A 13,636-nucleotide genomic window follows, 5' to 3' on the forward strand; every position below is an offset into this window, starting at 1 on the left:
TTCACTGAAGTTTTGTCTTCATATTTGTTTTTGTGCGAAGGTTTTTTTCCCTCCTCAGACTCGATGCAGCTTCATCAGATGTTTGCTGGAACGAGGAGTTGCCTTGAAGGTGAAAGTCAGAGGTCAACCTCACTGTGCAGTTTATATTCTGATACTCATCTGCGACTGCTTTTTAGATAATTACACACCTGCAGATGTGCATAAATGCACTGTGTACGCGTCTGCCCTGCAGGTGTGCACTCTAAAACTAACGTCACGCACAGAGAATCATCAGTTTTAAAGCAGAAAGCAGTCGACAGTTTCATCTTCAGTGTGGGTTTAATTTATTAGAACATGGCATGGATGGAAAGAAAACAGTCACAAACACATCAGGCTGATATACAAAGAGCAAAACATCCTGTCTTTACAGGAAGCAGAAATGAAAACCAAAAAGATGGAAGAATATGTCGTCATAATGGATTTTTCATGTTCGAGTGCAATACAATATTCACAACCGTTCAGCCGTGGGTTCAGGGCGAGCGAGCGTGTCGCCGTGTGTGTTTGTCGTACAGCCTCCAACGAGAGCATTTTTATGAAGCGAGCTTCATCTGGACAAAGTCTCGGAGCACGTCGCAGGAACGTCCGCCTCCACGGTCTGAGTGTCCAACACATTCACCCCGAAGAGCAAGAACTTGACTCTGTTTTGTTTCCCAGGAGACCTGACGACGTGATTTTTCTCTCTGGAAAAACGTCACAGACTTTGAATTTTAATAAGAGTGAAAAATGTGTTTCGATAAAGAATGTGTTGTTAATGTTCACTTCAGAGCAGAAGTGGAATTAAGTCTCCCTCAAAGGATGGATGCTCGGCTAAAATCTGCGTCGGTGTTCCTGAAAATAAATCTTTTTTTGTTAATCTAAGGAGCTGCTGTGGATTCTGGTCTTTGTGTTTAAGACTCCAGGACTCAACACGTCTGCTCCTGATGTTCTTCCAAAACATTTTGTTTCTAATTATCACTGCAAAAATGAGTTTTTTGTTAAAGGAAAAATTAATCTGGCACAAATTATTCTTCAGCTCAGTCTCTTTTAATGTGTCTTAAAATGATGTCTGGAGAGTTTTTTTTATATATATATTTTTGTTATGGGCCAAGAGCTGATTCATATTCATGCAAATTGAATAATTTTTGGTTCCATCAGTTTTTTTAGTTGATGAGGAAATATGAGGATACAATTAAAAATAAAAATAAAAGTTTGTGCATTTTTAAATGAAAGTGGTTAAAATTCTTACTTTAAAGAAAAGATCAGCCAAATTCAAATCGAGGGCGGTTCACGAGTTTCATGTTCTCAGAACTTTTTGATTCCGCCTTGTTTACGGTGCACTGAGGAATATGTCCTGTTTTTCCCTGCACATCCCTCGTCTACTTCTACTTGGTGCCCCAAATGTAAAGAACCCCTCCAGACCAGGGTTTTAATAGTTTTGCAATTTTCATTAGTTTTTATTTTTATTTAGTTTTGACTTCAGATTTTCAATTTTATATCAGTTTTAATTAGTTTTTATCATTTGTTTGCTAGTTTAGTTTTTATTTTTTTTGAAAATCCTTAGTTTCAGTTTAGTTTTGATTAGTTTCAGTTATAGTTTTAGTTGTTTGCAATAATTAAGTGCAACAAAATCCCAGTGTCATCATATCAGTCATGCTCTTCTGCTCATCCTTGGGTATGTTGCTATTCCAGCTACCATACCCTGCACCCTGCACAGGTCGCCTGTCTGCTGCAGGGCTAACACGCAGAGACAGAAATCACGCTGCCTTGCCTGGGGTTAGCTTCTGTTTCTGGGATTGAGGGTTGAGTGTGCTCCCTTCTCAAGGTAAGCTAGGTTAGCCTTCTTGTGTGAGCTTTTCAAGCGCACTTTAAGGTTTGTGGGATTTTTTTCCCTTTAGAAATGTCCCTCATAATTTGTCTCTTTCCACTACAAGACACTTGCTTTATCCAAAACAGTCATATTCAAAGTAATCCCAAATTGGACTCTGGCGCTTTCTCCCGACTTTTCCTGACATGATTCTGCGCGTGGACGGAGCAGCGACACAGACGACTCGACTAATGTGCTGCCACCTGCTGGCATAATGAGACACAGCAAGAAAACATCTGGAAACTAAACTTCATTTTCACCCTCGACTATTGTAGGACACGCACACATCAATGAAACTAAACACATTTTTGCTATAAATTCAGTTAATTTTAGTTAGTTTTGTGAACACTCATTACAGTTTTAGTTAGTTTTCCTTTTTTTGTTTTTATTCCGTTAACGAAAATGTTTTTTCACTTCTAGTTTTCGTTATTTCGGTAGTTTTCGTTAACGATAATAACCTTGCTCCAGACATCATTCAGAGTACCAGAGTCTGTCAGTTACTCTTCAGGGCGGGTGCGTTGCCAGTCAGAGCCGTAGTCTGCTGTAGCCCTTTCACTTCAGCTGCACGTTACCAGCACGGCGTCCGCGTGAACCCACGCAGGGTTCAGCGCTGAACCGCACAGAGATGAGTTTGCATAGACATCAATTCAAGTCAGACTCATGCAAATGGATGAAGGACACGTGGACGATGAAAAGCAAGGACGACGAAAGTTAAAGAAAAAAGTGGTGTCGAGAGGACGAATGTGAGGAGACGGGTGTCCACAGTTCAGTTCATCAACATTATTTATAAAAATAAGTGAGCTTGTTAAATATACCACATCATCATCGTCATCAGTCTTTTTAGAAACAAACAGAAAGAACAGGGAAGCGTCGACACCCCATCGAGTTGAACGTTGATGTATTTGTTACAGCTGGAAAGTACACACACCCAGATTAGCTGCTGCTGTTGCTCTGCAATGTGTAGCTACTCGTACGGCTCTGTTTAGTATTGCTTTGAGTTCACACTGCCAGTGCAAAGACCGAGGCCTGTGTGTGTTACACTAATTTCTTGGTCATATTTGTGTGTATTTACATGTTTGTGTGCGTGTTAGTGAGGCCAGTCAAACATGCAGCATTAGTCTCTGACACTCTGGGCGTCAGTTTAATCTGAACAAAATAAATTAAAATCAAATAAACTCTTTAAAAATTGCACAAGCTCTGCTACAGAACTACAAAAAGCACACTCACACATTTCTAACAGATCTCGTCAGCCGCTGCCACAGACTAGCATAAAAGATGCACCGTATAATGTCCAGCAGGGGGCGACTGCTCTCATACTGTCGTGACTTCAGACTTCCCCAACGACTCGATGGCCTGAACATTAATCTGAAATGGGATTTAACACATGATGTTCATTTTGTAAACTGGTGTCCAGACCGATGTTAAACTATCCGGTTTCAAAACACCGACTTGGTGAAAACGTTCAGCTTCATGCTTTAGGTGGCTACGTCCATCTCTGATAAACAGCCTCTGATCATCTAAATGTTTGTGGATGGATGACCTTACACTTCAATATTTTTGGTCATCGGTACTGATTAGCTTCCTGGAAACGCGTCTGCAGACTTTGTAGTTGATCATCAGAGTAAAACTAATGACTGACTTCTGCTTTAATCACAAGTTTGTCTATAACACGCCTGCTCGTTGTAGAGAACCTCACAGCCAGCGTAGCATCTTTACTCTGACTCGGCTCTGATGGTGTTTTGGTTACAACAGGAAGCTGTTCTCAGAGGTAACACAGTAATACATGAAGGAATCTGTTCCAACTTCTGGATCCAGATTCAGAATTCAGATTTGGTAAAAATCTAATTTCTCTCTCATATACTTCTGTTCCAGAGGCGGGCGTTCATTCAAACATGATCATGAGGTCAGTGTATGGACAGTAATCTCTGAGAGCCCACAGCTCGGCTGCAGACTGCCTGTGATGTCATACAGGGGTGTGTCCTTACATGATCTGTTCACACATTCTGTTTCAGAGGGGCAACCAATGGGAGAGGAGCTAACACAGACAGTTGATGAGATGAGGTGATGCCATAGCTGGACTGGTGGTGGATTGGCCAGATGCTGGTCAATGTGTAAAAATAACTCAGTTGTTTGGTGGTGGCTATGGTGGAGCTTCCACAGAGGCCAGCAGGTGGATGAGGGAAAGGGGAGGCAGGAGGAGGAGAGACCCGAGGTGCCCGCCGGTCCGAGTGTCAGGTGAACTGAACTTCAGGTAAGAAGTTATGACCTGCAGTGTATCTGGGTCAGATATAAACTAAGTTTAGGTGCAGTTTATTTTCGTTGTGCTGACTTTTTACTGTCAGTTACAATAACTCGTACTGCGTGCTAGCTAGCATGACGGAGTTTCTGGGCTGGGCGGGTGCTATGATGTTACTGATAGTAAAGTTCTCTAACTAACCTTATGAATAAAATAGTTGCCAACCGTCCCGTAAAAAACGAAATCGTCTCGTATTCAGAGAAAATATTACGCGTTTCGTATTGAGGTGAAAAGAAACAGTTTGTCCCGAACTTCAGCTAGAATGGAAAAGACACAAAGATGGAGTTATTCTGTGTCTTTACTGCACAGCTGCCTCTTCTTCTCCCATTCTCCCCCCTCCCTCTCCTGTTGCTACTTCAATCAGGAAACTGATCAATGATCAGCTTTTCTCTCTTGTTTATCTCTCACTTTGTGCCAGAAAGAGGAAACCGCCGGATGTCGCGCTAAACAACAGCAGCACATTTAAGCTTGATCAGCTGTTGTTAGAATTTATTTAATATTAATTTCTAGTATCAGCTGATGTTTGCTGGAGCCACAGCTGTAAAGCTGCTGGTCATGATGTCGGTTTGGATATGTGGTGAGAGGGAAACATGAAGATGAAACCAGGAGACGTCCTTACTGGATCATCAGAGCTGAACAGGTGATGGAGAAACAGGTTTACCTTTTAGGTGACATGAATGAGTTGAAGTTATGAACTGTTTCTGAGAGACAAATAACACCAGGATCCTTTTCTAAGTAGCTGACAGCTGGTAACTGTGCAGGGGCGGATCTAGCAAAGTTTTGCCAGGGGGGCAGGTAGGGCATTAACAGGGAGAGGGGGGCACAAAGAAATACTTTTCTTTCTTATTCTCATTTAAAAACGTCTCACTTTTATTAAATAATTATCTAAATCTTACAACCAAAGATTGTTGAAGATCATTCAAAGGCTTTATGGGTTTTCCTATAATTTTTTGTCCCAGTCCAGCCCTGGGTGATGCACCAAGTATGAAGTAAACCAGGATTATTTTGAACTTTGAACCATGCAAAGCTAGTCTGGCAGAGTCCAAGAATAAAAACGCTGCTCTGTTGTCTACCTTCAAGCCATCTTTCTTCTAATTGGTTCACAGACAGTTACTGTGAAATGACTACATTAGGGACATCGACTCTAAATGACATCACAGAGAGCCAAGAGTGTTCAGAGCACTCTGAGCCTGAGCTTTTGGCCCACAGGGATTAGATACAGTTGTACTCACACTGAGCTCATCATTAGAGACTCTGGTCATGTTTTATATGAGCATCCACCACAGGAACAGGAGATGAGCAAAAGTGCACAACAGGTCCACTTAAAACTCAACTGCATGTGACAAAATGTTGACTCGGTACTTTCTGACGGATGGATCGACTCCTGGTGCCGAGCTGGATTTTGGCCTGCTTATCAGAGCGTGTCCCCGATATATCTGCTTAGAGCTGCCAGGGTTATCGATCTGTGGTACTCACCCAGTAATGACTTCAAACGTGTGGCTATCAGAAACTGGCTTTTCCAAAGCTCCTCACTGTACACGTTCAAAGATTGCCCATTTTAAAAAACAGTTCTTTTATTCTAGTTCTGTGGATGCTGAAAGGTGAGAAGCAGGGCAGACATTTATAAACAGATATCCCAGTTAGAAAGTGTGTGTGTGTGTGTGTGTGTGTGTGTGTGTGTGTGTGTGTGTAAGAGAGAGAGAGAGAGACATAAAATGGCCAGTTGGAGCTCACAAGTGAAAACACTACTCTTCTAACAAAACACCTGGTTATTAGCAATAATGGTACAGTGATATTTTTTTTATCCCCCAAAAAGAAAATAATCAGTTTTGTTCACTCTACATACAGAACATACAGAAACTAAAATACAGTTTTACAGTCTTTACCTGCAGCCATGTTGGGAAATGAACTCTTCTAAAACTGTAATACTCCTCTCAATAAGTTAAAAAATAATTTAAACAACACATTTTGAAAGAGAACATATGCAAAAAACAAAAAAAGAACCCTTTTATCTGTTGTATGTCTTTAAAAAAAACTACACAACAAATACTGAAGGAAAACCAGACAGGAAGCAAACGCAAAATAGTCATTTACAAGTCGACATCATCGTATACAAAAGCAGAGTTTTCAGCTCAGTGTTAGTGACCAGTGATTATAAACTCTGAGGGAATATTCCACAATAGTTAATAAATATGCGAGTATACAATAGGACGAAGAGCAGGGGACAAAAAGAGCAGGACACAGACTAGGAGGGGAAAGCAGAATAGTCTCTATGGCTTTTACAGGCTTTGTGGCCCAAATGACCTTAAATATCAGGGGCTGCAAACACCCACCAACCCTCTGAACTCGGAAAAGGGCCGAGCTGCAAAAAGACGCGAGGAAAAATAAAGTCGGGGTGGACTTTTAGAAGTGGGATTGTTGGAAAATGATGACTCAGACCTGCTGATCCTGACTTTTAATTTTAAAAATCAGACAAATAGATGAATTTCTGTTAATGTCTCAAATTATTTAACAACAAGAAGAACACTTCCACATCAAGGAGCAGACTGGAACATCCTTAAAGCTGTTTTTATGTGGTCGGATGTGGAATAACGACGAGCCAAGTAAGAGTCTCGCTTTCATAAAGTATTATCACATCCAAAGTATCTGAAGTAAAAGTTCTGCTTCTGCAGTGGTGCCCACAAACAATCAGTGGATGAATTTAAAGTTTGCACTGTTCTCTCATCTTTGCTTGGTTTTCTATTGAAATAACAACTGTCCTCCATCCACTGGGAAAACTAACGTTTGGGGGCTTGTCCGGGATCCGGGCTGGGACAGAGACATTAAAGCATCCATAGGTTTGTCTGACTGTATAGCAAAATTTTTTTCCTGAACTTTTTCCAGCTGTGTCTGTGTTTGAGTGACAGGTGAAGTATTGAGGAGCCATTGACCCTGAGTCGTTTGTACGTGGTGAGCCATCAGCCTTAGAGAGCTGCTGTACAGGATTGTCCTATTTTGCTTTTGGTGTTTTTCATTCTGGTCCTACATGCCTCGCTTTGAGGTGTTCAAAGGTTCTGAAACTTTGTTTTTAAAAGTGCTACTCAAAGAAAGAAAAAGCTGTTGGGTATATAAAAAGGTTAAAGAAGCAAGGTGAAGAGTGTTATTCGTCATCCTGTATTTGTTTTTCTTTAATTTATTTCCCACTCTGTGGAGTTGAGACGGATATCTGCATGAAAATCAGAAATCCTCCTTTATTTGATTTCTGACAGCCGTGACTGGAGCCGCTGCAGTCTGTCAGAGTCCCTCAGCAGGTTCTGAGTTAATTATTCAGCGTTTATGATTCAATAAGAAACTTTTGAATTTACAGAGAACGTGCAGCTCTGTTTTGGGGATTTTTCCTATTAGCTCGAGGTGTAGTTGAGTTAGCCTTTGCAATAGTGCTCAGTTATATTTGTAAAAGTGATCTTGTTGGTGCATTGTCACCTTGGTAGCATGACACTGGTTGCAAACTTACACATACATCATGTTTGGCAGTGGGTTTTGGTCTAATTGCACAAACATGCTGTCTGACATGCAAGTCGTCAGTGCTTTGGGGAAACTGGGCGAAATCTGCTGAGAGACCGTCGTCCTCCCGATCCTTTCATGACAGTAAATAAGACCCTCAGTCGTGGTTTTTAGTTATGCAGCTAACTTTACACTGGTCTGTTTATTTGGTCTATAGCTGCTGATCCACACAAACAGCAGAATGATTTTAACCCAGAAACACTGTTTGAGGAAACTTGTGTTAAAATTGTTATTTTTCCCCTTGATTTCCAAGACTTTGTCAAATCGGTTTATCCTGGGAATACACCCAACCTGGTTGCACAATGTTCCAATACCAGGGTAGCAACCAGAGCTACTTGCGGTCACTCAGGACAATGATTGCAATCCCAGTAAATCCACCGTGGAGTGGTTCACAAGTGTCCGAGAAGCAGGTCTCTGCTCCACATCACTCAGAATAGCACCAGGTCTTTTTATTTCTTGACAGAAGCCACATCAAGCTGCAGAAAGCATATGAGGAGGGCAGGAAGTCGGACACAGGACAGCCGGTAAAGAGCTGGGTCCAAAATAAAAGACCCGGCACCGACTAAACACTTTGAACTGCTCGCAATGTGAAGACGTGATGGAACAAAAACTTGTCCAAGACACGAACCTGCTGTACCCCTGGTTTAGGGTTTGGTTATGACCACAGCGCAGAGACACGGTTAGCTGAACTGCAAGCTTTAAACTTTTGACGTCACTAACCCCACAGCCAAAGAGAAAAGCTTGTTTGCTGCTGTGCACGCCTTCCATGGATGATTCAACATCATTCATGTTCCAACGATCCCACTTTGATTCTTTTAGGCAGTCAGAAAAAAAAAGAAGAAGAAGAAGAGGAAGAAGTGGAGAGGCAAACAAGTCAATGAGTAATGTGCTAAAAGAAAAACCAAAAACGGCCCTTAACGTCTAAACCCGGCCAGGAGCTACCTCTTTGTTTAGTACGGCGCAAACTTCTGTCTCTCCGGCTTCTTCATTCCATTGGTTGAGGACGAGATCTTGGCTGTGTAGGACGCCAGGGCCGCCGCCGCGTGAGCTTGAACCGGAACGGCTGCCGTCGCCGCTGCCGTCTGCACTGACGCTGGTAGCATTGGAGCCCCGATGGCCGCTGCGGCCGCCGCCGCTGCTGCCGCTGCTGAGGCGGGAGGGGTGGAGAGTGCCAGGTAGGGGATGGATTTCACTCCCAGGAGGCTGGAGAGGGGGAAGGCGTAGGGAGCGCCCAGGATTTGAGCATGGGGCAGTGCGGCGCCCATCGCTGCCAGGGGGGAGGAGGAGGAGGACGAGGCGGAGACAGGGGGGGAGGGCTGGGTGAAGCTCATGGTCAGATCAACGGGAGACGGCATGGAGGAGGACTGGGCGGTGGATTTGGCGGTCTCTAAACTGGAGGGGGAGGGGAGGTGGAGGGGAGGGAAGGGGGGAAGGAGGGTGGAGGAGGGGAGGGGGTCAAGGAGAGGGAATTTTGGATGGAGAAGGGTTAGAGGGTTAAATAAAAGACATGTTAAAAAAAATCAGAGTAAAAACGGGAAAAAAAAACAAAAAAAAAAACAGGATCTGTAAAAATGAACAAACGGAAATCTGACAAAACTCAAATCATAAGACGGGCGTGTTTGGCTGGAGGTTGCAACAGATTATTGTAGGGGAGTTCGCTGTACAGATGGGGGGTGTGCTGTATAAGTTGGGGTGATGGCTTGGGAGGGGGCTTAGGGAGGAGGGAACAAAACCATCAGAAAAATTAGCATGGACGCTCCGTCAGACAGGACGCTGCTTCAAAAACAGGAAAGAAATCCTTTGTGCGGGTCTGTGCTCATCTCTGTGGGAGCTTCTCACCTCATGTTTTAACTAAAAGAAATGTTCTGCACATTTTAGCATCAATCACCATAAAACAGTGAGAGGTGGGCGGGCACGCAGCCCCGCGTCCTCTTCATATTTCCTAAATCAGTGCAACCAGCTGAAAACATAATCCAATCAGCTGTTTGAATCACTAACAAGCATGATTCAAAGGCAGGACTTTCACTTAAAATCTTATTTAAAATGACATGAACTGTAAATAAGTGTGTGTGTGTGTGTGTGTGTGTGTGTCAGTATTTTTAAAGGTTTTTATTTCCTCGCATGTTGAATACTCGAGTTTTTCTTGTAGTTGCCTTGGGGCAACGCTGCACGGCAACTGTTCCTGTCTTTGTGTTTGAATGTTATCGCATGTATTTGCACAGCTGAGACTCTAAATGTGATTCAAACTGTAGCTTTTCTGCTTTTAACACAATTATTTCACTGGTTATTAAATGTAAATGGTAAATGGCCTGTATTTGTATAGCGCTTTTACTAGTCCCCCCCCTAGGAACCCCAAAGCGCTTTACACACCCAGTCGTCCACCCATTCACACACACAATGTAAATGTGTTCATGAAACTATCAGACAGCAGGTCAAACATGAAGCTGGAGTGTTCCCGGCATTAGAAACGTACTGTTAAACATTCCCGAGTGCACAGGAACACCAACAAAGGCCAAAACGTCTGCTCACTCTAAAGCAGGGGTCTCAAACTCCAGTCCTCGAGGGCCGGTGTCCTGCAACTTTTCCATGTGTCCCTGTTGCAACACACCTGAATACAATTAGTAGGTCACTAGAAAGACTCTATAGAACTTGACTGCATGCTGAGGTGGCAATTCAGCCATTTGATTCATGTTACAGCAGCTCATGAGTGAATGAACACGGTGCAATAAAAGTACTTTTAGGAGTACATTTTTCAAACACTTACGAACTTACATTTACTTGAGAAGGGTTAGGGGTTACCACTTCAGCATGCTAATTGTATTCAGGTGTACTGCACCAGGGGCACATGGAAAAGTTGCAGGACACCGGCCCTCGAGGACTGGAGTTTGAGACCCCTGCTCTAAAGTTTCTTGAAGGTGTATGGGTGACACTTTCAGTTAAACGACTAAACGAAGTAATGAAGTGGAATCGAGTACTATTAAACGAAGAATGCTGTGAAGAGTTTGCTTTTGAAGGCTTATGTTACACTCCCTGTTTGAAAGTCAGCAGTGGTTCATGTCACCGGGAGGAAAACTCCCAGGTCACTGAGACCTTATCCTCTGAAAGACTTCCTTCAATGCACAGCTCCATCAATAGGTGATGCCCCCCATTTAAACACTACAGTTAAGGCAACATGTCGATGTTAAACTGAGAACTGCTCATTTTGAACTCGATTCAGAAAAGTTTGACAGGAACATGTTTGCCTCTGAGTTGCATCATCACTTCCTCGTTTAACAACACTGAGCGTCCTCAGGAGAGCAGCGGCTGTAGTTTCCTGTTCTTGCTTGATGTGAGACAACTTTCAGCTGCTTAACACGCAGAGGCCTCCTCTGCCGCTTTAGGACGCTCCAGCTGTTTTTAATAGGCGGACACCCGTTACATTACATTAGCTCCTCTTGTACTGCAGATTCAGCTGCAGGAGTTCAGACTGTGTTTGGCATCGTGTTCGCTTCGGCAAGACCAGCCACAAAAAAGACAGCCGGGTCTCATGGCGTAAACAATCTGTCTGTGCTCACGGACACATTCTGTCTTTGTATTTACTTGGATGGATTTTCCATTCTGTGTGTTGTTGTGTCTCTGTTATTTAAACACAGGCTTGTATCTGGATTTCCTTGAAGTGTAGTCATGCAGTGGAAACCTAAAAAGTAGTGCTAGGCCTCACAGGAGGCAGAACAAAGCAGTGATTTCATATTCTCTAACGTCGCCCACATATGAAACTGATTCATGTTTACACATATTTCACTGCAGAAGTGGTTACAACGACAGATATTGTACAATTACAAGTTCAATCTGTAAAGGTTGTTGCTCATGGTGTGGTCCCGATTAGAACCTGACAGCGTTATAAAAAGGGCAGGGATAGCTCAGTAGGTAGAGTGGTGGCCCCATGATCGGAAGGTCGGGGGTTCGATTCCCCTGAACAACTACCCTGAGGTACCCCTGAGCAAGGTACCGTCCCTACACACTGCTCCCCGGGCGCCCAGTGGCTGCCCACTGCTTCACTGAGTGAATGGGTTAAATGCAGAGAGGGATTTTCCCCACGGGGACCAATAAAGTACACTTTCTTTCTTTCTTTCTAAAAGCTTAAAGTTGATCACACTCAGGCAGTGACCGTGTCCGTTACAGAGACTCAATATCAAGCTGTGCAGGAAGCATTGTTTCAATGTGACTTCACTACTGTGTAAGTGAAACAATCGGAGGGTAGATCATTTGACAGATGCACCCCTGTCACACCTTTTTACTGCAGAGCTCTGATCGTACCTGATACCCTCACATATCTATATACCGTATTTTTCAGACCATAAGGCACATTAAGCGAAACAAAACAGTCAGATAAGTCAAACTTTACTCAGCTCATTCTTCTTGCTTCCTCCACTTCTGTACCATTGATTCATTAATGTTGAATTCTCTCACGGCTGCTCTATTCCCATATTGTTGCAGTATATTAATGACTAACCTCGTATTGTGGATGGATTATCTCAGTTGTTCTCCTGACTGAAGGTTGGGCCGTTTACAGCATCCTGCCATGCGATTGCATTTGTCCCCAACCATCAGGAACCTTCACGTTAACTTTTATCGAGTGGAAAAAAGTTAGCGTTCATCCTCCAGCTTTACTGTGTTTATGCTAACATAGCTGTTAGCTAGCCACCACGTAGCATATCATTATATACCAGCTAGTCCAACTTCAGTAACCCTACAAACGTCACTGCTGTTTAGTTTTCTGTCTTCATTTATGTTGGAAGTGATAACAGAGCTGTACGTTTTAATGTTTCAGAAATCTCTCAGTCAGAACATGCTATATCATGTTTAGGTGGAAACTAGTGAGCTAACTTCCTGCTAACTTCTAACTCTGTTAAATGTAATAAATCCTGTTTTCATGGATGCCTGGATGTTAAACTTCATTGTTACACCTGGTAGAGCAGCAACGCTGATCATTTTATTAAAGATGAAAGAATTTAGACAGTTTTTAACTCTGTAATGCTCCAACAATCCATCAAGCGGTGCGGCTTCGTAGCTTACCAAAGTCGTACTAAAACATTTTTGACAGATTTCTGAGCGCCGTGTAGCACATAAAATCGGTTTCAAGGTCAGTAAGTACAACCAGAGTTCATACATAAGGCACACCGGATTATAAGGCACACTGTCGATTTTTGAGAAAATTAAAGGATTTTAAGTGCGCCTTATAGTGCGGAAAATACAGTATATATAGACATATATGTCTATATTGCTGGATTCACACAGTCTGACAGGCTGATGTTTCTGGGATGCAGCCGGCTATCTGTATAGACAGGGGTGCACATAAGTGATCCACAGGTGTCAAAATAAAAGACACGCACCAGATAAGAAGCATGTTTGAGTACATATAAAAGGCACTGTTTTTGTCCGCTAGAGTGGGATTTTCACGGCACATTCTGCACCACATCTCTGTGCGTTCATCATTTGTTTGAAGCCAGCTCACCTCCTGCAACCACTTTTCCGAGAATACGTGCTTCTTTTGTGGTTTGGACTCCTTTTGAGTTCATGTGTACTGTCTTTTAGTTTATGGGACGTTCCACAATATCTGTCAGTTTAACTACTTTGGTTTTTTTAAAGAATCCATTTCATATCTAAGGAACCTTGGAGGATATGAAATATTTTGTTCTCCCTCCTGCCAAGGTTTTACTGCTCATAAAGACAATATTCAGATATACTGTAATGTAAGCATCAAAGTTTGTATCTCTGCGTTTGTTAATATTTGAATAAGGCTTCATTATTTGCTGGCAGCCATCTTGAAAGCATCAGCTGACTGAACATAGGGACGGAAACACTTGTTGTGTCTCGTTGGGTTCATGTTCGGCGGGTTTTCTGATTGCATAAGAGGTCCATAGGGAGCGCGCTCC

At 42.9% G+C, this 13,636-nt stretch overlaps 1 protein-coding gene across 5 annotated transcripts in view; it reads right to left on the reverse strand.

The window, feature by feature from the left end:
* Window positions 1–312: 312 nt before the first annotated feature.
* pcbp4 (poly(rC) binding protein 4) overlaps window positions 313–13,636 on the reverse strand; it is a 199,203-nt gene continuing 185,879 nt past the window's right edge. For all 5 annotated transcript variants that reach the window (XM_080892765.1, XM_080892768.1, XM_080892764.1 and 2 more), the window contains one exon: window positions 313–9,113. In XM_080892765.1, coding sequence (XP_080748891.1) covers window positions 8,672–9,113 — 442 coding nt within the window. In that variant the 3' untranslated portion in view covers window positions 313–8,671. The remainder of the gene's footprint in view (window positions 9,114–13,636) is intronic.

Source organism: Rhamphochromis sp. 'chilingali' (genome assembly GCF_963969265.1).
Source record: "Rhamphochromis sp. 'chilingali' genome assembly, chromosome: 9".
Lineage (NCBI taxonomy): Eukaryota > Metazoa > Chordata > Actinopteri > Cichliformes > Cichlidae > Rhamphochromis > Rhamphochromis sp. 'chilingali'.